Source organism: Neofelis nebulosa, chromosome 12 (genome assembly GCF_028018385.1).
Source record: "Neofelis nebulosa isolate mNeoNeb1 chromosome 12, mNeoNeb1.pri, whole genome shotgun sequence".
Taxonomy (NCBI): Eukaryota; Metazoa; Chordata; class Mammalia; order Carnivora; family Felidae; genus Neofelis; species Neofelis nebulosa.
The window spans coordinates 91,648,586-91,676,415 of NC_080793.1; the positions used below are offsets into that span (position 1 = coordinate 91,648,586).

Consider the following 27,830-nt stretch of genomic DNA (forward strand, 5'->3'; position numbering starts at 1 on the left):
TAAATTTTCTCGATTACAATTATCATCCTAAGGTAAGATTTTTAAAAACAGATATTTCCTGTGAATAATAGAGCACAAATTTACTTTGGAAATGACATCAAAGGAGAAGGCAATTCGAAACTATACGGACATTCAAGACAGTTTCGGAACAGGGAAATGGGATTCTATAAGCTACACCAAACGTGAAAAACAACAAAACACTGCCCAGTTCTCTGGGAAAAATTGTCATTAAAACAGACTGGGTTTTAGTAGGGCGAGGCAATATTCCTCGAACCCGTAGTTTCAATGTAATATTCCATCAGGGTTACAGGCAAGCGTTTAAAAACCGTTGGCACAGAGCTGTTAGCCACAAATCTTGTTTCTTGCTGATTCACCTGTTTCTGGGCAAATGCTTCTTGGACAAGATGGTTTATCAGTGTCAGAAAACAAAGCTGGTTGTTTGCTCCAGACGCTAATGCGAAACTATTCGGTGGAAAGTCAGTTCCAGCCCCAGACCGCCCGGGGTGGTTTTGTCCCAGGGGTTTGTTAAATCAGAACGCGTTAATCTGCAGCGTGTGGTTGGCTACCGGCGTGGCCCTATTTCACCCGACTTCGAAACGAGGTGGTTTTTCATTCAGCGTCTGGACGCGGAAAGAAAAGCCTGTGTGGTTCGCGGTGATCGCAGCTGACGGTGTGAACGATCCCAAACAAAAGAATCCGGCGCACTTGCCACGGAAGGGTGTTAACTCACTGAATTCTCAGAAAATTCCAGTCCCGGCCATCCATTCCAGGAGCGTGCAGTAGGTGGCACCTAAAAGCTCTTTGGAGGCGAGCGGACGCCATTTACGCAAAAGCAGCCGCCGCTGCAGCGGCTGGTCCAGCTCGGAAGTGGTGACTGGAGAGGGAGAGCGAGAGGAGGAAGGCCGGACTGCGCGGCGCAGGTGCGGGGTGCGCGGAGCGCGGGGCGCGGGGCGCAGGTGCGCGGGGGGCGCGGGGCGCAGGTGCGCGGGGGGCGCGGGGCGCAGGTGCGCGGACTCTGGGGCGCGGGGGCGCGGGGCGCAGGTGCCGGGGCGCGGGGGGCGCACGGCGGGCGAGCAGCTGACGGCATCGTCACGGCGGCGGCGCCCCGCCCGCCTCGGGAGGAGCCCGCAGCGGCACAGCCGGCCCTACCCCGTCCGGTGCCAGGCGAGCTCGGGACCATCCCGGAGCGCAGTTGCGCTGCCCCTCAGGTAAGGATCCCCCTCCTCGGCCGTGGCTGCGCCGCGCCCGCCCTGGGGCCCCGCCGGCCCCGGGCCTCCGCGCCTGGAGCCCCCGAGGAGGAGGGATTGCCGTCGCCGGGAGGGCGAGTCAGCAGCACGGCCCCTGGAGTTGGCGAGCGGGAAGCCGCATTTCTGTATCCTTGGCGGGGAGGGTGTGCGTCTCGGTGCCCTGGTCTGAAACGCGTTCTTGAAAAGAGAGAGAGAGAGAGAGAGAGAGAGAGAGAGAGAGAGAGAGAGAGCGAGCCGTACCTTGCACATTCTTTGGGATCCCTTCCCAAACAGGAGTTGGTGCTTCGGAAGGTGCTGTGGTGCAGGTGTTTGCAGCGTGGAAGTTGCCTGAGTGGATTTTCGGAAGTGCCACGAGACGTGGCTCCGAGTGGGAAGGATGGACAGCGCGTTATGAAGGCTGTTGGCTTAGCACGGTTTCCCTCAGCGGCCCTTCACGGGCTGGGCTGGGACGTGGCGAAATATTTCAGTTCTCCCCTTACGTGTGCCTCCGGAGTCTGCGGGCGCCCCTCGCTGTTGCCCTGGCGCAGGGGCCGGGGAGGGGAGGGGCCGCAGCCCCCCAAATGACAATGACTCCCGTGGGCTCCCGCTCCCTGCAAGGCACCGCTGGCGTCGTCTCGCCCTGCGGGAGCCTCTGCCCCAGTCCGCGCTGCGGCCGAGGATGCTGTTTTTCTCCTTTAAAGCTCCAATACCCATCCTTGGGGGTTTGGGAGACTTGGAAGGTGGCAACCCTGTGCGTCCCCGGTCACATCCACTGGACGCTGAGATACAGCTGGTGGGGGCATCCAGTCCTAACTGAGCAGTGACACAGCGTGCCTTCCTGAGGGATCTATTTGCATATTCGCCCTTTACTATCTTCTGAACGACCCCCCTTCCACGTGAGAAGCCAGTCTTAGCACAGGAGACCTTTCCTGCTTTGAACTAAAAACCTATAAGATCTTCTTTTTAAAGAAGATTTTCTAGGTAACCAAAAAAGCCCGGAGCATTTTACATCCAGATCAGTCCGAATGCACTTCTTTTCCGGTGGCATTTGGATTTGAAGAGGTGGAGTGGGAGGGAGAGAAAAGGGGAGGATAAAATTAGAACAAATTTAACAAATTTGGGGGAGGGGAATAATACTTGTTGTTGTTGTTGTCGGCCACTGCCTGAAATTGCAACTTGCCAACAGTTCTGTCTCTGGAAATGCAGGAGCCCAGGCATTCCTATGGGCCGAGGCACCAGGAGACCCGTAGTTGATCTTACAGAAAGAGAAGAGACCAGACAGGGACACATTTTCATGCTCTTTAACACATGGCCCTTCGTTTGGTGGTCAGGCAATGGTCCTGGTGACCACAGGCAGGGGAGCGGGGAGAGGGGACTGCCTTCCATCGCCTGGGGTCGCTGCTTCCTCCTCCTGGGTTACCTCTGCAGACGGCAATTCTGTGTGCACGGTTATTGCAGAAACCTCCAGAATCTTTTCTTGTTACAGCTTTAATAGTTGTTCCTGAGGAGAGACTCGGAAGACAGCCAAATCGAATTCTGAGTTGTGGGAGTGCCTTTGCGCTCCTGTCTGGCAATCTGGCATTCTCAGCCATCAGGGAACACGGTCTCCACTCGGGTGCCTGCACAGCTTACTGGAACATTAAAACCTTTGAAAAATGCCGAGCGTTCTTTGTCAAACAGAGAATGCATCCGCGACTGTGAAAACATGTCTGTGCTTACTTTGTTGCCTTAGGTGGTGTGTTGGTGTGTTGCAAGTTACCTACTGATTTGGACGAAAGCATCATTCCTCCCCCTAGATGAACGCAGTGAACTTTTGCACTAAAAAAATTTCTTTGTTATAAAGAGGAGCGTCTGACTTTCTGCCGGGGGGAGGAGGTTGCCTGCAAACTGTTGGAAGTTAAAGAGGGCTCAGTGCTGAGCTGTAACTTTCAGTTCAGGTAACCCCTGTGTCCCATTCTCACTTTTAAGGTGGGTTGGATATCTATCTATCTGTCTGTCTATCTGTCTATCTATCTATCTATCTATCTATCTATCTATCTATCATCTTTATCTATGTCTATTTTTTCTATCCATTTTTCTGTCTATATATTTGTCTGTCTGTCTATCTATCTGCCTACCTGGTTGGGGTATTTACAATGGACAGCTGTCTCCTTAAAGACAGCTGATTTCTAGGCCATTGTTTTCGGTTATGATTTTTCTAGGGAAATATCTGCTCTTAATCCGAAAGGCAGGTGGTGGTTGTCATGCCGTCACGATTGCTGATGTTCTTTTACAAGTTGAATTGGCACACGCATGTGCAGTTAAGGATGAACCTGGAGTTATTTCACGGATTGCAAATGATGCTTCAGTTTTTCCTAGAGGATGTTTCTCGCAAGCCTTTCTCCCTCCACCAGCTGAGTATTCATGACAGTACCCGGAGTGGATGTGCCCTGGTCCTCACATCTTTTGCTCCCGCCACTGGCTAAATCAGGAAAAGAAAGGTCCCCGGTGGGTATGTCCTTAGTACAGTGAAGTGTTGTCCTCAAAATCGGTACTGTCCCATATAGATAAAATGTGTGAGGCTTATGCATGCATTAAAATGTCCTAGTAGTCACATTAGAAAAGTAAAAATAAACAGGTGTAATTCATTGTAATAATGTATTTTCTTTAATCCAATCTATCAAAAATGACGGTTTAAAGATGTAATTGATACAAAATATGTATAAGATATTTTAGAAGGTTTTTTTTTTTCTTCCATGCCAAGTCTTACATTTATGGAACATCTTAATTTGGATCAGCCACATTTTAAGAGGTCAATAGCCCATGTAGCTGGTGGCTGTTGTATTGGCCAGCATGGCTATGGAATATTAACTTTTTGACAAAGTAACTTAAAAGCTGAAACATTAGGAGCTGTTAAATTGAGCCACTTAAACACTATCAAAAATAAATAAACAGCTAATCTCAAATTGCTGTAAGAGCTGTGGCCTACCCTTCCCTACCAGTAGCTGGTTGTGCGATCTTAAAACCTATTTTTGCTTCTTTATTAGTAAAATAGGAGGGTTGGATCAGATATCTGGTTGGGTTAAACACTTGCATCAAAAATACCTGGTTCTCTGAAAAATAACCAGTGGCTAGACTTGTGGATTCCACCTGCATTCAGCCTAGAGGACCTGCTGTAGCAGAAACAAAGCAGCTGACCTGGTGGGTGCCGCCATTTTGCACAACCACTGTGTGCGTCTGTCCAATCCTTGATGGCGGACGTCAGCAACTGAGTCCCCGTGTCCCATTGGAGATCATTCAGTTTTCATATTTAAATTCCTTCAGTGGGCAGGTAACAGCAAATCCATTGTCAAATCGATAACCACCTAGTGAGCTAGTATCTACTGCATGACTGAATATTCTCCACAGATCTTTCCGTATTATCCTTTAGGGTATGTGTATGTATTTTCAATGTTGCCATCCATTTCAACGCCATTCAATAGCGTTGTGAAATGTAACGCTTTATCATTGACCCGTGAATACTGACTTCTTGAAGCCCAGAAATGAGGGACCTTAATGAAAGGATGTTGGTTTCTTCACCCAGCCCCTGGATGGCCTCGGTGGTCAATGAGGGATGGAGAGGCGGGTGTCATTTCCATCACACGGCTGCCTGTCTCAGAAGCCAGGATAGCAGGTTTAAAGAGCGCAGCGTCTTGTATGAGAGGAGTTTGTGCAATGTTTTTCTAAAGCTAATTGATGTCTGGAAAGTGATTGGGTTTCTGAGGAAGTAAGAGAACACGGGAGCTGTCTATGAGGACTTTCTCCTCTCTCCTGCCTCCACTGCTGAAGCTGGAGTCCAGAAGGGTCCATGTGCTTACGACAGAGGAGCTCAGACAGAGGGGCCCTTGGAAGGGGACCCTTTCCTTCCTGTGTCATCTTCCCACTCCGATGGTCATGTTGGTGCATACCTGTGACTTTCGAATGTTGAGTGTACCTTTGGGGGAAAATGGTCAGTATCCGGGTCTCTGAGTCCAGCGCAAAGCCAGGAGCTCGCTCAGTTCTCCACATCAAAAATCCAGCTCACTGGTATTTTCCTTATTTTATGGACTCGGACACACCTTCCTAACCCTACCACCCCCACCTCCCATTACCCATGGGCGCATAAGATCAGCGGGCTGTCTCATTGCTCCCCTGCTTGGGAAAGACCCCCTAGGATTTAAAGACAACTGTGGAATAGTCCCGTGACTATTGGGGGTACGATACTCCCATTTATCTTTCTTTCTCAGCCATGAGCTATCAGTTGGTACCTATTCCTCTTTGACTAGATACCTACTGTCGTAGTCACACCCAGTTATAATGCTGGTTCTGTACCATTGATCGATCAACATGCATGCTAAACATTTCAGGACCTACCCTCCTTTATGCAGCGGATCTATGCTCTTGGCAGGGGACTGTTCCTGGCGACTGGGTCAGAAAACATACACAGTCGTCTGTTCCTAGCTGCCTAATGTGGCTATTGTCTTTTTAAAGCAAATACAAGACCATTCTGAAAGTCACTTGGCAATATTAGATGTTACTGTAAAAACAAAACAAAACAAAACACTTCCTTCCTGAACATTTTAGCATCCTGAGCTCGTGGTTCGGTTGTTGCTGATTTGGATCGGCTCAGTTGCCTTCCTGGGTTTGCCGATTCTCGGCTGAAGAGGTTCCCCTGCTCCCTAGCTGGGCATCGACCACTGTTGCTTCAGCCGTGGGTCTCAGGTCCTTCATCTGTTCATCAGGGCTGCTGACACCCAAATCAGGGGTGTTTTGAAGGCACAGCTTGTCGGGGACCTCTCCACCCTTGTGGGAGGTTCCTGGGATGTTCCAGCGGGTGGATGTGATCGGACCGGCATCTTACTGGTCCCCTCTCTCTCTCTCTCTCGCTGTATCAGATTGTTCTTCCCGCGCACAGCCTGGCATGGAGCCTGCTGTCTCACATTGCACCTTGCTTCTGGATGGCCTTCTGGCCTTCAGCATGGGCTCTTTCTAGCTCCCCTGGTGTAGACGCTCTCCAGTTAATCTTAAACTATTGATTTTTTTCTTTACATCTTGCTCTTTGAGCTGGGTCTGCAGGGACGCGCCGGTTTTTGTCTGGTTAAATCCATGTTCCTGCTTTTGCCAACTCTTTCCGTCTGTTCCTAGCCTGAGCTCATCTCCGCACGGGCAGTCCCGCCTCTGTAACTGCATTCATGCTGTTTTGCCTCTGTAGGCATATCCCCTCCTTGATATTTTTGTGGCGCTAGTCCGTTCATCCCTGGAAGGATTCTGGGGATCCTAGCTTTGACCACAAGCCTGCTGAGGACAGCTGGTGCTAAGGACCGTCCGACGTCACCTGCCATCGGATTCTAGACGCGTCGGTAGCCACAGCCTTTTACGGCACGTTTTGCTGACCTGCCTGGTAACTGCAGAGCGGACGCAAATAAGTATTGATTAGTGGTTCACAGCTACTGACTCCGCGCCCTTGCTTTGCTCATCCCATCGGCTTCTGACCTCTGATGCTCTTTGCTCACCGCGAGCATTGCCTCACCAGGTCCAGGGGCCGTCCTCACGGTTTGGCCGCGTGCCATCCAGGTGACCCCAGTCTTTCTGTCCTCTCTTCTGAAGCTCCACGTGACAGTGACAGTCACAGGGGATCTAGCAGTCCTGGGAGCTCTCCCCCATCCGGGGGGATGTGGGGCACCCCTCCTGCAGCCACGGCGTCCTGTGCTTACGGCACGCCTTCTCAGTGCCCTTGCTCACCTGCTCTCCCGGGACGTGCATTTCATCCCGCTGGCCTCTTCAGTTGTTACCTTCCCATTGATTATACACGTTCATGTCTGTGTAGCCTTCGATTAATTAAAAAAAGAAAAAAGAAAAAAGCCCAAACTGGGTTCCATTGAGCCAATGATTTGCAAGCATCCCCCCGTTCCACAGCCAGAGCCCCAGGAAACGTTCCTAAGCCGCACCTCACGCTCGCTCCGTCAGAACCACTCTCGCCGGGTGCCCCAGGGACCCGCCTTGCTTCCCGGCCGGGGGTCGCTCTCCAGTTCCTACCCCCATTCTCTCCATCGTTCTTTGAGGACCGTGCTTCCCTGGGGTGCTTCCCCGACACGGCCCTCAGCACGGCTGATCCACCCTGGGGGGGCTCCCTGTGATGTTTGCAGACCTGCTGCCCCCCACGGCACTCATTCCGGGGTCTGTCCGAGCCCTCTGCTGTCGCCTTGTGGTTCTCCCACACCGCCTCGTCCACACCGGGCTTCAATCCCTCCCTGAACAGCACACCCTGATTGATCCCAGTGCTATGGCCGGCCCAGCACGCGTTACCCACCTGCCCCCTCGACGTGAGCCTCGATGGGCCCAAACACTCTTGCCGGGTGCTACGCGGGAACCCAAGCTCACCGTCTCCCCTTAACGCCTGACCTGGGCCCAGCGTGCTCTCAGGAGAGGATCTCATCCTGTCTCTCCAGTTCTGCACTTAGAAACCTTAGGAGTTTTTCTCTTGACGCTTTATCTCCCGTCGCTTGCGTCTTAACTCCTTCCCCAGCCGGCCGCCACCCGTCCCTGCTGACGTCGCTCTACCTGTGTTCCGTCCTCCTGCTGCCTTTCTAGGCTCAGCTGCCTGGGTTTTGGCCGGTTGGTTGCAGCGGACTTCTGGTCCGCTTTCTCCGTGGGAGCCGGCCCCCTTCGGTGTCCGTGAGCCGCCCTCCAAAGCCCTTGCGGTCCTGGCCAGGCGCCCCGTCCGACCTCCGCTCACATCGCGACCCTCTGCGGCCTCTGGCAGTCACGTCCCCCTGCTTCTGGTATTTGGGGGCCTCCAGCTGTGGCGCTTGGGGCGCGGAGGGCTCTCCCCACACGGGGCCCGCACGGGGCCATGGTCCGCCTTGCGGATGCGCTCCCCCAGCACAGGGCCATGGATGACACATCACGAGCACAGCGCCGCGCTGTCATTGAAGCGGGGTGGCCTCGTTCACGCTGTGTTGCCACGGCCGGGAAGCCACGTCCGAGATGCCGCTCAACGCTCGTGGCAGCCGCAGGTGCCTGGCCGCCTCGAGCCGACCCCCAAGATCTCCGCCCACGTGGCTCTTGCCCGAGGCACCTTGCGTGGTCTGCCCTCGTCCATCTGTTCGTCAGAAGCGAAACGCAGATTCGCTGACGCTCTGCGCAGATCCTTCTGAACGCCTCCTACGGGCCAGGCGGTGTGCAAGCCCTGGGGAGACGGCAGTGGACGAAACCGATAAAAAGCCCGCACGGAGCCTATGGTTTAAGAAAGTCAATTACGAGTATGTTAGAAAGGAAAACGTGCTGTGGAGAAAAATAAGGCAGGAAGAGGGGATAGACTTCCAGGGCTGAGGCTGGGATCGTGCAGTGAGATAGGGTGGTCGGCAAAGTCTGGGCCGGAAGGTGATATTCGAACATAGGTCTGCAGAAGGTGGGGGAGGGGAAGAGCGGTCCATGCAGCGGTAACTGCCTGTGCAAAGGCCCCGGGGCAGGAGCATGCCAGCTGCTGTCCAAATAGCAGCGAGGAGACAGATGTGGCTGGGGTGAGTTGGGGGAAAATAGCAGGAGGTGACTGTGGGGGTTGAGCCCTTTAGCTCTCGTTCTGGGGGAGACAGCGTGGCCAATGGAGGGTCTGGAGTGCAGGGGTGATCTGGGGCTGTTGGGGAGTGGATTGGAGTGGCTGGAGGCCGCTGGTGCACTGGACGTGAGGCGTGGGACACGAAGAGGGGTTCGGGGTGGGGGCTCTGGGGGTTTCGGCCCGGACAGCCGGAAGGGAATGTCGCCATCGGCCAAGACGAGGAAAGTTGCAAGGGGAGGCGTGGAGGGGGGTGTAGGCGGTTCGGTTGTGCCCACGTTATTTGGGGGTGTGTCCAAGGCGTCCCAGCGGAGAGGTTCGGCGGGGAGAGGGCACATGGCCTGCACCTCCGGGCAGAGGCCGGCTGCGGACATGCCGTTGGACATTGCTGGCATATGGCTGGCATCTGCGGTCTTGGAACCAGAGGGTGATCTTGGCGGGGATGACACTGACCCCCTGCCCTGCGGCCACCGTGGTCCAAGGCAGGACGTCCTGTCTCCCGCTTCCATGCTGCCCTCCTGGGTCCTCAAGGACGTCCCACACAGCACGGGTCACACCACCGTCCCTTCTCTGCTGAAAACCCTCCGTGGCTGCCCTCCTTCTCGTGACAAGAGCTGCCTCCTCCTGCCCCCACCCATTACGTGTTGACTTCACCTGCTTTTCCGATCCCTCCCTCCCTCCCTGCGTTCTGGAATCTTCCGTGGCCCTAGAGCACACCACACTGACATCAGGTGCTTCCACGGGAAGCTATCTCTGCCGGGGAGCTCTTCCCCAGGGGCCCAGACCTCACTCCACTGCCTTTCTCAAATCTTAGCTCGAGTGGCAACTTTCCAGGGACCTGTCCTCTGGCCCCTCTGATGTCCCCTGTGCACCTTGGTGTGGAACTGAGGGGCGCTGCATCCATTCGTTTTATCGATGCTCCCACACTCATGGAAACCCTTCATTTGGAAACACCTTTAAAATGATAGAGAAAAAAAAAAGAGTTTGAGTTTCAGGTTTTAAACTGTGCAGTTAGGAGAGCTGTACAGAAACACGTCTGCATTGCTTCCAACACGGTCACGTAACAGAAGCCGCTTTTCCCTGTCACGCTTGACGAATGATTGCCATACATCCCTGTGTAAGTTTAAGGCATCTGGCATGGTTTGATTTATCTCTCTTGGGTGTTGATTACCCTAATAGGTTCATCTAACATCCGTTTTCTCATATGGATAAAATAAAAAGAAAGGAAAAAATATTTAAGGAAGGAATTTTCTCCTTGGGATGAGAACAATTAGGATTCACACCCTTTCAGCTTTCCCGCGTGTCCTGCCCACCGTTGGCTGTCGTCGTCATGATGTACATCACAGCCTGAGTACTCTTGTCTTATAACTTAGAAGTTTGTAAGGCTTGGGGCGCCTGGGTGGCTCAGTGGGTTAAGCGGCCGACTTTGGCTCAGGTCATGATCTCACGGTCCGTGAGTTCGAGCCCTGCGTCGGGCTCTGTGCTGACAGCTCGGAGCCTGGAGCCTGTTTCAGATTCTGTGTCTCCCTCTCTCTGACCCTCCACCGTTCGTGCTCTGTCTCTCTCTGTCTCTCAAACATAAATAAACATTAAAACAAATTTAAAAAAAGAAGTTTTTAAGGCTTTTCTTTGTTGTTGTTTTCGTTTTTTTTGTTTTGTTTTGTTTTGTTTTGTTTTTAGAGAGAGAGAGAGCACACAGGGGAGGCCAGAGAGAGGGAGAGAGAGAGAATCCCAAGCAGGCTCCATGCCAACAGTGTGGAGCCAGACACTGAGATCAATCCCACAAACCATGAGACCACGACTTGAGCTCAGATCAAGAGTCAGATGCTCGACGGGCGGAGCCCCCTTGACTCCCCGGTCTGTTCAGATTTCCTGTTCACAGTCAGATTCCCGATGGCTAAGCGCCCCCCCCGCACACACACATCTCCCTGCAGTCCCCATGGTGTGAATTCGACTTGGGGCTCCTGCGAAGTGACCACAGTGCTAGGGCAGGCTGCTGGTCCCTCCTGGGTTCCCTTTTTCCCTGGAGGATGCAGGGGCTCAGGGGAGACCCCTCCTCGTGGTGCTGTGCTGTCTTGGGGAAGGGGCCACGCGCCCAGTGTGGCTCCATCTCTTGTCCCCTGCAACGCAGTCTGTCTTGGCCTCTGTGGGGAGGGGGTGTTTCCGCTCCCCCCCCCGCCCCCCGGTGTTCTGGGATCCTCTGAAGCAACGTCCGGTTCTCAGAGAGGTGTTAGTTGGTCCTCTCGTCGGGGGGAGTAGAGCCAGGAACAACCTTGTCACCTTCTTAGTGATGTCACTCTCCCAGAAGCATTTTCATGCATCTCTTCTCAAACTGCTGTCTCCATAGGATGGTTTTTCCAAAGGAGGTACGGTGCCCCTGTCTCCTGTCTAAAATGTCTAACATTTCATCTTTATATTAGAGAGACAGAGGAGATTGCCTATTTTCATAAAATATCTGCTATGTGGCATACTAGTGAAAGCCATCTCCCATGTAGAAAACGGCGGTGGATTTAGAACAGTTGTCTTTTGCATAAAGATAAACGCATGACTTGCCTTTTAGTTTGGCAACACTTCCATATTCTTTGCTACAAGATAACTGGTAAGCCATCCTGCGGGAGAAAGTACTTTTGTGGGTGCTTCTAACTTCCTTAAAGAGTATGTGGAAGAATTTTCTGTGTCTTGCAGGTTTTATTTTTATATATTACATATTATTATGTATTATTTACATATATTAAAATACTTGCCATATATATAACATATACAATTGTATAGGTAACATACAATATACGATATATACAATATACAATATATACAATATACAGTATGTAACATATTGTATATGTTTTATATATGTATGTATAATATTATATATATAATAAGGTTTTATTTATTTATTTTTGTTTTTAATTTATTTTGAATTTATTTTATTGATTATATATAATAAAGTTCTATTTTTATATGTTACATGTTATTATATATTATTTATATATATTAAAAATACTTGCCGTGTATGTAACATACGTTATATGTATGTATGTATAATATTATGTATATATTTTTGCCTATTATAAATTACAAATACCTGTTTTATATTAAAAAACACCAGTTGGGGGCACCTGAGTGGCTCAGTGGGTTAAGCATCTAACTCTTGGTTTCAGCTCAGGTCATGATCCCATGATCTCACAGTTCGTGGGTTCGAGCCCCATGTCAGGCTCTGTACTGACAGCACAGAGCCTGCTTGAGATCCTCTCTGCCCTCCGTTGCTCCTGCCAGTTGGAGACAGCTACATGGAAAAGAATGAAACTGGACCACTTTCTTACATCATATGCAAAAATAAACTCAAAGAGGTAAAAGACCTAAATGTGAGACCTGAAACCATAAACTCTTAAAAGATAATACAGGCAGTAATGTCTTGGACATTGGCCTTAGCAACATATTTATGGGTAGGTCTTCTCAGGCAAGGGAAACAAAAGCAAACATAAACTATTGGGACTACACAAAAATAAAAAGCTTTTTTTACAGCAGAGGAAACCATCAATAAAATTAAAAGGCAATCTAGTGAATGGGAGAAGATATTTGCAAATAATATATCTAATAAGGGGTTAATATTTAAAATTGGTAAAGAGCTTATATAAATCAAGACCAAACTCCCTCCACCCCGAATAATCTGATTGAATATGGGCAGAGGACCAGAATAGATATTTTCCCAAAGAAGACATCCAGATGTCCAACAGACACATGAAAAGATGCCCATCATCACTCTTCATCAGGGAATTACAAATCAAAACCACAATGAAATCTCACCTCACATCTGTCAGGGTGGCGAAATCAAAAAGACAAAGAACAAATGTTGGCGAGGATGTGGAGAAAAAGGAACTCTCATGCACTGTTGGTAGGAATGCAAACTGGTGCAGCCACGGTGGAAAACAGTATGGAGGTTGCTCAAAAAATTAAAAACAGAAATGCCATATGATCCAGTAATTCCACTCCAGGGTATTTACCCAAAGAAAATGAAAACACTTATTCGAAAAGATATATGCACCGCTATGTTTATTGCAGCCTTATTTACAAGAGTACAGATGTGGAAGGAGCCCAAGTGTCCATTGACAGATGAATGGATACAGAAGATGTGGCATACGGACAATGGAGTATTACTCAGCCATAAAAAAGAGCGAGCTTTTTGACACAACAGGGATGGACCTACAGGGTATTACGCTAAGTGAAATAAGTCAGACCGAGAAAGACAGACACCACACGATTTCACTTATCTGCGGAATCTGAAAAACAAAATAATTAAACAAATAGACACAGATTCATAAATACAGAGAGCAAACTGCACAGAGCTGGGAGGGTCGGGGAGTAGATGAAATTGGAGAAGGGAGACCATAAAATAAAATAAAATAAAATAAAATATCCAAATGCATGGTATCCGTAGCCCCTGGGGACTTCTGGCTTAAACTTCTTGCTGTAAGCACTTCCCGAGTGATGGAACAACTTCTGCCCCTCTGGTTCTGTCTCTACAACGTTACCACACATCCTTTTGTAAGGTTGACGTTGCCAACCTATGAGGGGTTGCTCTTATGTAGGCTTTTTTCCAACCTTTATTTTGTTTCCTTGAAGAATTCACTTGTCTTCTCTGGTAGGATTTGCCTTGGTCCGCTCACAAAAATGTATTTCAACAGCAGATAATCATTCGATATGTGCAGAGTGTTTCTCCCACGATGGGTTGGATGCCCTGATGTGCTGGTGAGTGAATCCAACAGGGACCCCACCCCGCCTTTGCGGGTGTGGATTTTGGAGAAGGAGTGGGGAGAGTGACCGCAAACAAACAAACAAACAAACAGACAAATAGACAAACACTGAGTGAAGGATGTTTGTGCCAAAGAACCTTGTTATTGAAGGAGAATCATTCCAGCAAATTATGGACATACTAAAGTGTGTTTGGAACATTTGTACTTTTTCTCAACTGTAGCCAATCTCTCTGCTGAGAAACTTGGAATATTGGTTTCTTCCTAACTTAAGTACTACTTTCTTTTTATCTTTCTAGAGGATTCGGAGAAGGAATGCATTTTAGTTTGTCACCGTGCATTTTGGTGTGTTATTTTACATACTTTGCCACGGCAGGAAAATAAGTATTTTTTTCTGGCTTCTGGCTTTTGGCTTTCACTGTTAATTAGAAGACGATTCTAAGGCTTTTCTAAAAAAATCACGTTTAAGTACATTTTGTAACGCATTGGATTCATTACAACGTGTTGGTAAATTTCGCTAAAAAAATATAGGGGTTTGTTCTAGAACACTGCATACCAGTAAATATACAATGTGAGCCATGTATGTACTTTTGCATTTTCCAAAGTAAACACATCTTAAAAACTAAAGGCACAGGGGAAGTTATTTTAAGTAATTTACTTTACCCGATGTATATGAAATAACATCATTTTAACTTACAATCAATATCACAATCACTATCAATTTAAAATTCGTTCTTACACTAAGCGCTCAAAATCCAGTGTGGGACGCCTCCCTTCAGGGCAGCGGGAACTCCCATGGGGAGCGGCCACCATATTGGACCAGGCAGTCCATCGGGCTGGGCTGGGTTTCCAGTGCCCTGGTTAATGGTGACGCTTCATGTCACCTGTAATGCAGTATATACTTAGGGCCAGGAAGTAGGTGCAAATCGTAATCGGTCTCGTCGGGATTTTGTCAGGTCAGACTAGACCCTTATTGCTTCTGCTGTGTGATGTGGACGAGAAAGGGGTGAGGGTGTGTGCCCTGCTGCCTGCTGTCCGTTGCGCTCACGTCAGGAGTGTGGTCTTTTAATAGTGATTTGCTTGTTGCCAAAAATGTTTTCACTCACACTCGTATATTTCTATTGTGACGAAATACACATTACAGGAGATCTACCATTTTCAGGCGTGCAAGTCAGTGACCGTAAGCACGTTCACGCCATCGTACCTCCTTCCGTCCACGGACTCTTCACCTCCCCAAACTGAAGCTCTGTCCCCATCAAACACTGTCCACTCCTTCCGCCCCCCAGCCTGGCGCACGCCATCACCATCTCTGGGAGTGTGACTACTCCGGGGACCTCATTTACACGGAATCCTATGGTATTTGTCTTTTCCTGCCTGGCTGATTTCATGCCGCGTAATGTCCTCAAGGTTCATCCATGCTGTAGCAGGTGACAGAACTCCCTTCCCCTTTCTGGCTGAATGATGTTCCATTGTATGGATGGACCACATGTTTATACGCTCATCTCAGCGGACACTGGTTTGCTCCCACCTTTTGGCTGTAGTGATGAGTGCTTCTGTGAATATGTCTTTTCAATTATTTTAATTATACCTCCATGTATCAATTGTGTATCAGTGATTTGGGAGATACACCCAAGAGTGGATTGCTGAGTCATAGGGTAATTCTCTGTCGAATTTTCCCACAGTGGCTACCCTGTTTTAGATTCCTACCTGTAATGCACAAGGGCTTTAATTTTTCCATATCTCCAACACTTGTTATTTTCTGATTCTTTTTTGTTGCTGTTGTTGTTGTTGTTGTTCTTTTGCTTTGATTTTGGTTAGTAACCATCCCACTGGGTGTGCAGTGGGGCTCAGTGTGTTTTCCATCTGCCTTTTCCCCGGTGACTAGTGGTGTTTAGCATCATTTCCTGTGCCTCTTGGCCATTGGTAGAACTTCTTTGGAGAAATGTTTATAGAAGCCCTTTGTCCATTTTTTAGTTGGTTTGTTTTCTTTTTTGTTATTCAGTTGTAAGGGTCCTCTATATATTCTTTCTATTCGATCCTCATCAGAATACATATTTTCTCCCATTGTGTGTGTTCTCTTTTAACTTTCGTGATAATGCTCTTTGTTGCACAGAAGTTTCTAATTTTGACAAAGTCTGATTTATTTATTTATTTTTTGTACGCCATTGCAAGAGGCCCCAAAGAGCCAAAACAGTCTTGAAAGAGAACAGCGAATCTGGAGATGTCACACTTAACAGATTTCAAAACTTAATGCAAAGCTACGGTAGACAAAACAGTGCGGCACTGGCATAGGAAGAGACATATAGACCAATGGAATAGAATGGAGTCCAGAAGGAAATCTTCACATTTATAGCTAGTTGAGTTAAAAATAAAATTTTTTTTAATGTTATTTATTTTTGACAGAGAGAGAGAGAGAGAGAGTGAGTGAGCAGGAGAGGGGCAGAGAGAGAGGGAGACACAGAGCCTGAAGCAGGCTCCAGGCTCCGAGCCGTCAGCACAGAGCCCGACGTGGGGCTCGAACCCACAGACTGCAAGATCATGACCTAACCTGAAGTCGGACACTTAAGCGACTGAGCCACCCAGGCGCCCCGAGAGCTAGTTGATTGTTGACAAGGGGGTCAAGATCATTTGGTGGAGGAAGAATTGTCTCTCTAACGAATGGTGCTGGGACAAGGGGACATCCACAGGGAAGTGACCTGACACCCCTCCTCACACCGTATTCAAGAATCAACTCAAAATGGATCAATGGCCTAAATATAAGAACTAAAATCATAAAACTCCAGAAGAAAGCAGGGGTAGATCTTCATGACCTTGGGTTGGGCACTGATTCTTAGCTCTGACCCCGAAAGCATGAGTAACAACCTAACTGATGATGGTTTGAGGGTCTCTTTCGTAGCCACTTGCCAACCTTGCAGACTTTTATTTGGCCAAACCTGGAAACCAACCTGAGCAAGTACATATCACGTAGGGCTTTGTTTCAACAGGCTCACGGCGAAGGCAGGCTGCGCACAGCACACTGAGCCTCACGCCCCGCATGGAACACATTCTTTCTCCGTGTCCGCAGGGTCTCTGTGTCCCTGCTGCCTTCATGCTTTGGTGTTCATTTCCCTGCAGGGCCAGCTTCAGGGTCAACCCCGGTGACCCATCCTTTGACCAAGGAGATGGTGTTGCTGCTTATTCGCATGACTTGCCTCTTCATTTCCCGTGGAAAGAAGAGGAGGAAGGCAGAAAATGCCCCAAATACGGCCAGGCTCTTGGGAGTCTGAAAAGTGTGACGAAATGCATGTTACTTGGCCCTTGGGCGTTCCTGACCATGATGCTTTCTCCAAATGGAAGAGTAGCAGACACACACTAGTGAACCTTTTTTCTGTGCCTAAGCTGCGGGGTTATTTGCCTCCCGACAACAAAGGGCTTAAAGAATAATGTATTCTAATGCTTCCAATCCAAGACATGCCTCAATACATCCCCACTTGTTTCACTTTTGCAGATGTTAGGAGTCTTGCCATGAATATCTGGGTGCCCCCGGGCCCCCCGCCATGGGACGGTGGCTCCATTATCTGGGTGCAGATGTGTCACCTGCTTCAACACCTGTCCCCACACTGCAGGGCGGGGTGTTTCCGGAACACCAGGAAACAAGGTTCCTGAAAAACTGAGTCTGCTTCCTTAGGGAAAGACAGACCATAGCTGTTTAACTCTTTACGATCTGGCAAACGTTTGCCACTAACGAACAGATCTTTCAGTTTTTAGGGTCAGCTGAGAAGGTACATGAAATGAATCTTCCATTAAATCGAAATTCTACAAGTGTGTAAAAGTACCCGCCCCTACCTAGAGAATTTACATTCCGTTGAAAATTAATTTCTTTTAAAAGTGTCCTTATTTGTGTTGTAAAGTCGATAATAGTTCTTATTTTTACGTAAGTGACACATTTATCTTTCATTAGTAGTAGATTTAAAGAAGTTTTTTTTAAGTTTATTTATTTTGAGAGAGAGAGGGTAAAAATGCGGAGGGACAGAGAAAGGAGAGAGAAGCCAAGCAGGCTCGTGCTGTCCGCGCAGAGCCCCACACGGGGCTTGAACCCACCAACTGTGAGATCATGACCTGAGCCAAAATCAGACACTTAAGTGACTGAGCCACCCAGGTGCCCTGAAAAATATATTTTTGTCATCTGAATGATCAAATGTATATTTCTTGTAAATCATAATACTGTACCTCTAACCTAATATTCAGTATTTAAAACGTCTTACTTTGAATTCTTTAGTATAAGACACACATTTTTATATTTTTGTGATCCTTTGGGATGGATTATTTACTCTCTTTCTTTGATCTGTTCCCTCATTTGTGTATAAGCTTTTCAGAGGGGTGAGGGGCTGAGTGACCATTTAGTCCAGATAAGTCCCAGGAAAGGAAAGTAGAAAGGGGTCATTGCAGACAGTTGTCCTATTCAGGGCAGAAGAGACTTTGGTGGACAGATCTGTGCATCCAGAGAAACTGCCCTAGCTGCCTCTCCCAGCCAGGTGGCGATTTCTTTCATAAATCAGGGGACAACCAGGGACGAGCAGACATTTGGTGGAAACCCCATGACAGAGGAAGATTGCAGTGAACAGACATAACCAGAGATATCTCAGATATGTGATAAGAACAGAGGCAACAGATCGCAAGTAGCATTCTTGTTGAAAGTCCGCAAGGTATCCCCTCATCCGAGATAAGAAAGCACTTCTATGAGAGGGGCAAAATCAGAGTACGAGAAAGGTGATTGAAAATATAAGGAAAGCCCTTCTAGAGCAATTAAGAATAAGTACACTCGGGCCATCACCTAATAAGAGTTCCACAAAGAGAGAGAAGTAGAGGGGTTGGGATGACGCAGTTCCTACAAATAGAAAAAATAAACATTTCCCCAGGCTACGGAAATGATCAGGTTTTTAATCCGCTCCCAGCCCCCCAAAAAATGTAGGCAAAAAGCAGTTCTAGATACATCCTGGTGGGATGGCGTAGCTCTCAGAATAAAGAGAAACCCCCACCTGCCAAAGAGAAGGGAGAATCGCGAGTTCCCTACAGAGTAGAGAGTACCTTACCGCCTTTGGATTTCACACCAATATCCCTGGTGATGACCAAGTTAAAAGACGCATGGTGCTTAAAATCTGTGGAGAAAATACTTGCAACTTTGTTTGGCTGCAGGATTGCATCAATCAGGGGAACGTGGCATGGACTCAGAAGTTTTAATGCCATCTAAAAGAACTTACCAGTAATGTTCATGCCAAAACATAAAATGGATCCAAGCAAGGTGATAATAAATTGAAATAGAGAAATTGGCAACTCGGAGGGCCTGGGTGTCTCAGTCGGTTGAGTATCCGACTTCAGCTCAGGTCATGATCTCACGGTTTGTGGGTTCGAGCCCTGCATTGGGCTCTGTGCTGACAGCTCAGAGCCTGGAGCCTGCTTCCGATTCTGTGTCTCCCACTCTCTCTGCCCCTGCCCCACTTGCTCTCTGTCTTTCTAAAATGAATAAAAATTAAAAAAAAGACAAATTGGCAACTAAGAGTGACCTAGGTACAAAAGCAAAAAAACCCCAAAAAACTAGGGTTAAAAAAACCCAACCCAACCCAAGACCCCAACAATGCAGACACAGAAGATTATGTATCAGTCAGCAAAGTCTGATTGACGATGACCTTTCCCCTCACTGGGTTCAGTCCTACTATCGACTTCTGCATTGAAAAATCTTTACAAAACCCTTTCAATAAGCTGTTTCTTGATAGAGTTTAGAAACAACCTGCAGGCAAGTACAGAAGACTTAATATAAATTTTGGAACAAATTGTAAATGTTATATCTGGGAAACTGAAATACTGGCAGGTGCTTAAAAATGGAGTGTAACTCACAAAAATCAGGCAATGGAGGAAGGTAGTGTGCTAATTTCACAGAAAGATATGGTCCAAAGTCAGTAAGTCGAGACATTAAGTTCTACGCTTCAAGCCATGAGTGCATTATTTAAAATTCTCATGGTGCACACCAGGAAGTGATAACTGAATTTCTGTTCTTTTTAGCAGTGGTTGTTTCTGGAAAGAAGCTGTCAAAGGAGGGAAGGGGCCTCTGTGTGGATGAAAGAGTGTTTTACGATCTCCATTATCTCTTTAACCAAGTATATGCATTATGTGGCTTCTCATTTGTTCCTTTTAACACGTTAAGCTGAGACATGACAGGTGGTTGGGGTCGAGGGGCCGGTCTGGACGGGGTCCCGTGCCTCCACCCGATCTCGCTCTTCTCTCCGTGAAGACCCATTGCCCTGTGTACATTCTGGATCTCAGTGGCTCCTGCCTTCTTCCGGGTTTGCTGTGTTGAATATGCACAGCCGATCCCTACAGTCTCCCCCCACAGTACCTCGGCTGATTGTCCCCTCCTCTTTCCCCAGCCCTCAATTTCCTTAAAGAGAAAGCCCCACTTCTGGTCTTTCTGGCCATCTCCTTGGTTGTCCTTGCTCCCACACGCACCGCAAGATGCTTTGACTCCCTTCGTAGCTCAGGACATCCCAGTCAACCTAAAGTTTGCCAGACTTCTTCACCTCTTACTGCCCCCAGATCAAAGCTACTACACTCCATCTCCAAGGGTACTTTCCTTTAACTTGAGTCTGAGAATCAACCCTATTGGGTTTCCTGGCTTGTAAGTGATATTTCATTTCCATGATAAGTTTGAGAGAATATGGTCATTCTGAACAATCCGCAAGACCACTGCGTAACTCCTCCGTAACCCCCAGCCTCATGAAGATGGGTGGCGTTTCCAGCATCCAGCGGGCTGTGGAGCGCATCTCAACTGGCACATTCAACCAGCATGTTGCATGTTCCACTCCTGGTATCGCTTTTTCTTATCGTAGGGATGTATTAATCCGATGCGTTGCTTTTTATGGTACGAATATTCCATTTCTACCGCGAACATATGGGTTGTTTCCATCGCCTGGCTATCAGGGATAAAGCCGAGCCTGTTACTTTAACACGTTATTTCTCACACTGGGGGCTCTGGATCTGTTCCTGTGTATCTGTGAATCCGTTTCAGAATCCGTAGACAATGTCGTCATGTATAGTGTCTTTCTGCTCCTCTCAGTGAGTTTGAAATCAGGAAGTATGTGTTCTCCAACTTCCTTCCTTCTGTCCTTCCTCCCTTCCCTCCCCCATTCCCTCCTTCCCTCCCGCCCTTTCCTTCCCTTATTTCTTTCTTTCTTTCTTTCCAAATTCGCCATTGCTTCACTATTCTGGGCCTTTTGAATTTTCAGGTGAATTTTGGAATCAGCTTGGAAATTTCCATAGAGTAGCCAATTGGAATTTATGTAGGGACTGCGCTGAATCTGTAGGTGATTTGGGGAATATTGCTATTTTAACAAAATTAAGTCCTCTGATACATAAACATGGGTGCCTTTCCACTCCTTTGGGTCTTCAGTTTCTTTCAACAATATTTTTTTTTAATTTTCAGAGTACAATGTTTATGCTTCCTTATTAATTTTATTCCTAAGTATCTTATGCTTTTTCATGATGTAAATGGAATTGGTTTCTTAATTTTGTTTTCAGATTATTCATTGTGGGTGTGGAGATATACAGTTGATTTTTTTTCTTTTTTTTTTTAAACGTTTATTTTGAGACAGAGAGAGACAGAGCATGAACAGGGGAGGGTCAGAGAGAGAGGGAGACACAGAATCTGAAACAGGCTCCAGGCTCTGAGCTGTCAGCACAGAGCCCCACGCGGGGCTTGAACTCACGGACTGCGAGATCATGACCTGAGCCGAAGTCGGCCACTTAACCGACTGAGCCACCCAGGCGCCCCTACAGTTGATTTTTATATGGATATTTAAAAACCTTTTAGAAGTAGTTTATTAGTTTTCTTTTTGGAAGATTCCTTAAAAGTTTCTATTTACAAGGTTGTGCCTTCTGCAATAAATAGTTTCATTTCTTCCCTTCCAATCTGGATGCCTTTTATTTCACATTCTTGACTTATTCTCCTAGTTAAAACCTTCAGTAAAATGGTAAATAGAAGTTGCAAGAGTGGGGACACTGGTCTTTTTCTTGATTGTAGTGAGAAAACAATCTTTCATCATTAAGTACTGCCTTAACTGTGGTGTTTCATAATATGCTCTTTTCTGGAGGAAGAAGTTCCCTTTTATTCCTGATTTGCTCTTTTTTTTTTTTTTATCATGATTGAGTACTGAAGTTTGTCAATTTTTTCTTTTTTGTATCTACTGAGATTATCATGCTTTTGGTCTTTTATTGATATGGTATGTTATGTTAATTTTTGCATGTTAAGCCGACTTTGCATGCCCGGCATAAATCCTACTTGGTTATGATGTATAATCCTTTTTATGCATTGGTGGATTCGTTTTGCTAGTCTTGGTTGAGGATTTTGTATTTGTTCAGAAGAGATACTGATCTGTAGTTTTCTTGTCATGTCTCTGTATCTCAAGCTGGTATCAGGGTAATTTTGGCCTCAGAGAGAGTGACAGGTGTATCCTCCCATTCAACTTTTTGGAAGAGTTTGCAAAGGATTGGTATTAATCCAATATAATTAATCCCGTGAAACTGTCTGGACCCGGCTTTCCTTGTGGATGGTTTTTTGATTACTGTCTTGCTATGTAGGTCTTTGCGCATTTTCGATTTCTGCTTGATTCAGCTTTGGTAGTTTGGGTCTGCCTCCTCTGAGTTATGTAGCATGTTTCTATGCAGTTGGTCACAGGAGCCTCTGATAACTATGTTTCTGCAGGGTCAGTAGTGATGTCTCCTCTGCCACTTCTCATGTTAACATTTTGAGTTTTCTTGCTTCTTTGGCCAGTCCAGCAAAAAGCTTGTTAATTTTATTGTTATTAAAAAAACAAACCCACTTCTGAGTTTATCGATTTTTCTCTATTGTTTTTCTATTCTTTATTCTACTGACTTCCACTGTAATCTAGTATTTCCCGCATTTTTCCTCCTTTGGCGTTACTTGACTCTTGTAAGGTGGGAGATCAAGTTACTGATTTGAGATCTTTGTTCTCATTTAACGTAGGTGTGTGTAGCTATACGAGCTCCATGACTTCTTAACAGTTTTGGGCTTTCTTGGCATTTTGCTACCTTCTCTCCAGTTCTTCCTCCTGTCCCTGCTGCTCCTTTGTGACCCCCTTTTCTGCCTAGTCCTTACTGAACAGCTAGAGAGCTTGGGCCCCCAACTGTGCTGAGTGACAGTCCTTGTCTCACAAACACCCCAGAGCAGCTCTGAGGAGAAGGTGGTGTTACTATCTCCATTTTCTGGTGCAGGCAACTCCGGTGTAGAAAGCTGAAATAGATGACTTGCCAAGTTCTCTGGATTTGGAATTTGATCTTCTCTCTCACTATACGTCTTCACCCTGGCTGATTTTTACTTATTATCGTGCTCTTTATATAGGGATGAAACCCACATCCTTATCACTAGCCTGGACTTCCCTACTGAGTTTTCAGACCACAGCCCAGCCACCTACCAGATACCTGTCTCCACCTGTGTGTCCTACAAACCTGACCCGGGCCCAGCTGCTTCCTGCTCAGCTTCTCCAAACCTACTTGTCTCTTTGGCCTTTTATCTCGACTGATGAGGCCACCGCTCCCTGCTTGTCAGCTCTGCCCCAGATGTCCATGCACGCCAGCTGTCTGCCCTGGCACCGTGTTGGCTCCCTTCGCACCCTTGGGCATCTGCAAGGGACCTTGTCTTCTGGGTGACCCGCCCTTCATCCCTTCACACCTTCACCTGGCCCTCTGTGAAATCTCCCCTCAGGGCCCCACACAGAACTGGATGCCCCAGCAGGCTCTCTTTCGGCCTTTGTTTATGACTTTACCATGGCAGTTACCACGCAGGGTGTGTAACAGACGCCTTTCTGTGCCTGGCCGTCCTCTAATGCTGGGAGCTTCTGCTGGGTAAGCACTGAGTGCGCGTTATCTAGAGGGTTTCTTGTAATGCTTGTAAAACAGTGACCTTGATGCCATTTTAAAAAAATTTATTTATTTGGGGAGAGAGAGAGAGCAGGGGAGGGGCAGAGAGAAAGAGAGAGAAAGAGAGAGAATCCCAAGCAGCCTCTGCAACGTCAGCACAGAGCCTGACTCCGAGCTCGAACTCACCAACTGTGAGATCATGACCTGAGCCAGAGTCCAGAGTCAGATACTTAACCGACTGAGCCACCGGGCGCCCCTAAAATTTTTAAATGAAACTCAAGTTTTCTTAGGTTGGGAGCTCAAAAACAAAATGTATCCCTTTGGTTCTTTTTAAGCTATCGAAAGAGGGTAAAGCAATCCTCGTCAAGATTTTCCTTCCTTTTTTTTTTTTTTTTTTTTTTTTTTTTTCTTTTAAACCGATTCTCTCCCACGTCTGGTTCCTTTGCCAGGTGCCTCCTGGGTGCGAGCCGAGCCGCGGCTGTGGAGCAACATGCCGGAACAGAGCAACGACTACCGGGTGGCCGTGTTCGGGGCAGGTGGCGTAGGCAAGAGCTCGCTGGTCTTGAGGTTTGTGAAAGGCACGTTCCGCGAGAGCTACATCCCCACGGTGGAGGACACCTACCGGCAGGTGATCAGCTGCGACAAGAGCATCTGCACGCTGCAGATCACGGACACCACGGGCAGCCACCAGTTCCCGGCCATGCAGCGGCTGTCCATCTCCAAGGGCCACGCCTTCATCCTGGTCTACTCCATCACCAGCCGGCAGTCGCTGGAAGAGCTCAAGCCCATCTACGAGCAAATCTGCGAGATCAAAGGGGACGTGGACAGCATCCCCATCATGCTGGTGGGCAACAAGTGTGACGAGAGCCCCAGCCGCGAGGTGGAGAGCGGCGAGGCCGAGGCCCTGGCCCGCAGGTGGAAGTGCGCCTTCATGGAGACCTCGGCCAAGCTCAACCACAACGTGAAGGAGCTCTTCCAGGAGCTGCTCAACCTGGAGAAGCGCAGGACCGTGAGCCTCCAGATCGACGGCAAGAAGAGCAAGCAGCAGAAGAGGAAGGAAAAACTCAAGGGCAAATGCGTGCTCATGTGAGGCCCTGCGGAGCGGGGGGCGGGGCCTGGCCCCGCCCCGCCCCCGTCCCCTCCCACGTGACCCCCCCGTCGTCAGGGCAGCATGTACGATGCCCACGTGTTCACTAGCGCATCTTGACCGAGACGTGCCCCGTTGTCCCCGAGAGGGCACTTCACGCCACCGCCCGTAAGCACCCCCTCTCCAGAATCAGGGACTCTGCCCAGCGGTTAAAATGGGAACCCATGCACCCTGCACCCCGGGGCACCTGGTGGGGGGCTGGGCGTTTCTGAAGGTGGGTTGGCCCTTAGCGGGGGCTCTGGGCTCACGCCCACGAGCGATCTGAGTACAGGACTAGGTCCCATCTTGCATGCATGTGACGGCATGTGACCCTGGAGCTATGCCCACCCAGCTCAAGAGCTGGGCACCCTTAGGGGCGGGAGGGGCGGGGGGGGGGAAGGGAACACCTGGCCCACGTTGTTCCATTTCACAGTTCTGTAGCTGAATTGGACATAAACTGACACAGCGTCCCCCAGAGCGCGCTCACTGTCGATTCCCAGCTGACTGGCGGGCCCTGGGCTCTGAGGGGTGCTCTCACCTCACTAGACCTGGTCAGCAGGCGTCCCTTTAATTATTTCACGGCCGGTGACAGATGAGTTCACTTAAGGGCATCCTGCTTGGTCCTTCAGTGTGCGAGTGAGGATATCGTGACACTTCCTAGAGCATCTCAGCAATGTCGAGGGTTTTAGAAGTGTGCTTTCCTCCCCTTGACCCACGAGGAGCACACTCCTTCCAGCCCTCAGATTTTAAATAAATGCAATGAAAGAAGCTCTTTTCAGGCCATTATTTCCCCCCCTCCACGATGGTTTTCCCTCTTTTCCATCACTCGGTCTATATCCAGCTGGGCAACAGCCAACAAAGGCCATCCCAAGACAGAAGCACATCCATTTTTCCAAATGACACGGAGCTCTGTATACGCCATTCTTTAGCACCTCAATGAAATACTTTGAAACAGAAGTCGTTCACTGTGTTTTTGATGATCTGTCTATAGCTGAAGCGTACTCCTGGAGAATGTGTTCAAGTAATAGTAGATTATCCTGCATGCTCCATTATAAATGTCTCCTAAGAGCTGTTCGATGCGCAGTCTGCTCCGGAATCAATTCTCTCTTCCTCTTAATGACCTTGTGTGCTTCCTTATCCTTCAAACTAAATCACGGCCTCTGCCGGTCTCTGCATGCTGGCCTGGAGACTGGACGGTGGCTGGAGGCAGGCAGGCTGCTCTGTCCTGGGCGCGGCCCGTCTGGCTCCGCTTCCAGAAGGCTCCAACTGACAGAGCCTGGAACAGAAGCCTCCTCTTGTTTGTTCTGGCCAGCACAGCTCACGCTGGCCCCCACTCCGGAAAGGTCCTTCAAGAGCTGCTTGCTACGCGGCAGGCAGAGGAAGCCAGAAGCCGGGCTGGGCTTCTGCCACCGGGCACCGGGCAGAGTTGGCCAGTTGGGGACGTCCGCATGCACCCCGTTGGGTTCTGCGTCTCTCTGCTGCACCTGCTGTGTCCTCACGGCCCCGCTGGGCAGGGCGGCCATAGCCGGCACCTCTGTGCACTCAACATCTCCGTCGGCCCTTTCTGGTTAATGGTCCTGGTCTTGACAATCCTCTGGGCTCTGCGCGCGACTCCCCTGGTGGCGCCCTTGGGAACCAGCCACCCCACCCCTCTTCTTGGCCTCCTGGAGCAACCTTGAGCAAGGAAGGTGTGGAAGGAGCCCGGGGGGCCCGCAGGGTCGGGGAGCCGGGCCCAAGGCCCCCTCAAGGCGCCCGACGGACGCCCCCCACCCCCCCGGCGGCTGCTCTGGGAGCTTCCCATTGGCACCTAGTTGGCGAGTTTTCTGGAACATTTATTTTTCAACCTATCCCTTTTTTTTTTTTTTCTATTTCTATTCTCAGAGAGTTTGTAATTTGGAGACTGGGTAAGTGGAAGAAGAAACAGTCCTTCGTGGCCAAAACGGGGGGCGGGGGGGGCTGGGGTCTGCCCCGGGGCCGCCAGGTCCTGAGGCTCCTAGGGTGAGGCTCCCACCGACCGTCCCGTTCCTACTGATATGGGTCAGAATGCCGCCCGCCCTCTCTCGTCACTGTCTGCCTTTAAAGTGTGTAAAGCTTCATCCGTGGGAGAAACTCTTCATGATTGAAAACTCGAGTGCATTCAGGATGTGTTTCGTTCCTTCATAGTTTGCCCGTGGGTTTATAGGAAGGCTGTGGACGCCACAGGCACGGGTCTTCGTCCTGATGTCATTTTGGATGAACTGCACTGAGGGTTTGAGGAGCATCTCAAAATAGTCTTTGAGGAGATCCCCGATCGTCTCCGGGCTCGGGGGTTGGTCCCACCGAATCAGGTGCGTGTGGCGTGTATGTGGCCCCATCCTGAGTACGCAGTGCTGTTCCGGAGGACCCGTCCTACAACCGCACGTGGGCACAGAAGTTTCCGACGTCGCCACGGCACGTTACGGAACTCCAAATATTGCTTTGACGATGGCGTTCCGGGGACAAGCATGGGGGTTCCCATGAGTCCCCTTCTGTCCCTACCAGTACGTCCTCTATCTGGTGATAAGCCATGGGCATGCCCTGGGCATGCGTGCAATACAGCAAGACCAACACAAGAGCAATATTGAATTGTTCATCCGATCTACGATTATATACATATATTTTATGTGTATATATATAATTGATCTTCCTGCATTTTTGAAGTATAAAGTAGTATATTGTACATACCTGTAAGCTGGTACATTTGTTTCACCATTTCTAACGTTTGAGAAATGCTCATTCTTTGTAGAACAAACAACTCTTCAATATTTTCAGAACTGCTCTGTGATACTTAATTTCCTTGTCGAGATTGGTAATAGGTTGCTCCTGCGTAAGCTCTCTGGAAACATCCATAAGTGACGGGACACGTGTAAACCCTCAAAGCTCCATCCTGGAACTCGGTCCCCCACGAAGACAGTACGTGGACAGAGTATTTACAGAGCATGACTTTTATACGTGTGGGATATCAATGTGTATATTTATATTTCAGGTGTATTTATTGTTACGATCCCATTATCTATTTTATGGACTCTTCAGTTATAAAAACCACACTTGCATACCTGTTTCTAGTTGCCGGTGGTGTTCTGAAAATAAAGAAACCGATTGAAATAAAGCTTCAGTTCTGACTCCCTGGCTGGAAGGTGGTGATGTTTCTGGTTCTTTGGGGGGGTGGGTGGAGGGGGTCTGGTGAGGGTCTTAACCTAGTTCTCTTGAAGCTGCTTTGATGTGCTTATCTCTGGAAGGAAGCTGTCAGG

The 27,830-nt window shown here is 48.6% G+C and overlaps 1 protein-coding gene and 1 long non-coding RNA gene across 5 annotated transcripts; one reads left to right on the plus strand and one right to left on the minus strand.

Moving 5' to 3' along the window:
- LOC131492168 (uncharacterized) lies at positions 1–3,083 on the minus strand. The gene is made up of 2 exons (XR_009251910.1): positions 1,727–3,083; positions 1–1,424 (listed from the first exon to the last, which is right to left on the minus strand). It is a non-coding gene; the product is annotated as an uncharacterized LOC131492168 (long non-coding RNA).
- On the plus strand, positions 369–27,708 carry DIRAS2 (DIRAS family GTPase 2). Of its 4 annotated transcripts, none has more exons than XM_058695874.1 (3): positions 369–920; positions 19,569–19,660; positions 23,885–27,708. In XM_058695874.1, the coding sequence occupies exon 3, from the start codon at positions 23,926–23,928 to the stop codon at positions 24,523–24,525; it is 600 nt and encodes a 199-aa protein (XP_058551857.1). In that variant the 5' UTR covers positions 369–920; positions 19,569–19,660; positions 23,885–23,925; the 3' UTR covers positions 24,526–27,708. The 4 variants fall into 4 exon arrangements, with proteins under 4 accessions (XP_058551857.1, XP_058551854.1, XP_058551855.1 ...); XM_058695873.1 differs by lacking the exon at positions 369–920 and adding an exon at positions 1,190–1,208; XM_058695871.1 differs by lacking the exon at positions 19,569–19,660.
- The last annotated feature ends 122 nt before the right edge of the window (positions 27,709–27,830 follow it).

Coding starts and splice junctions, on each gene's coding strand:
- DIRAS2 (XM_058695874.1), top strand. CDS start 23,926: ATGCCGGAACAGAGCAACGACTACCGGGTGGCCGTGTTCGGGGCAGGT.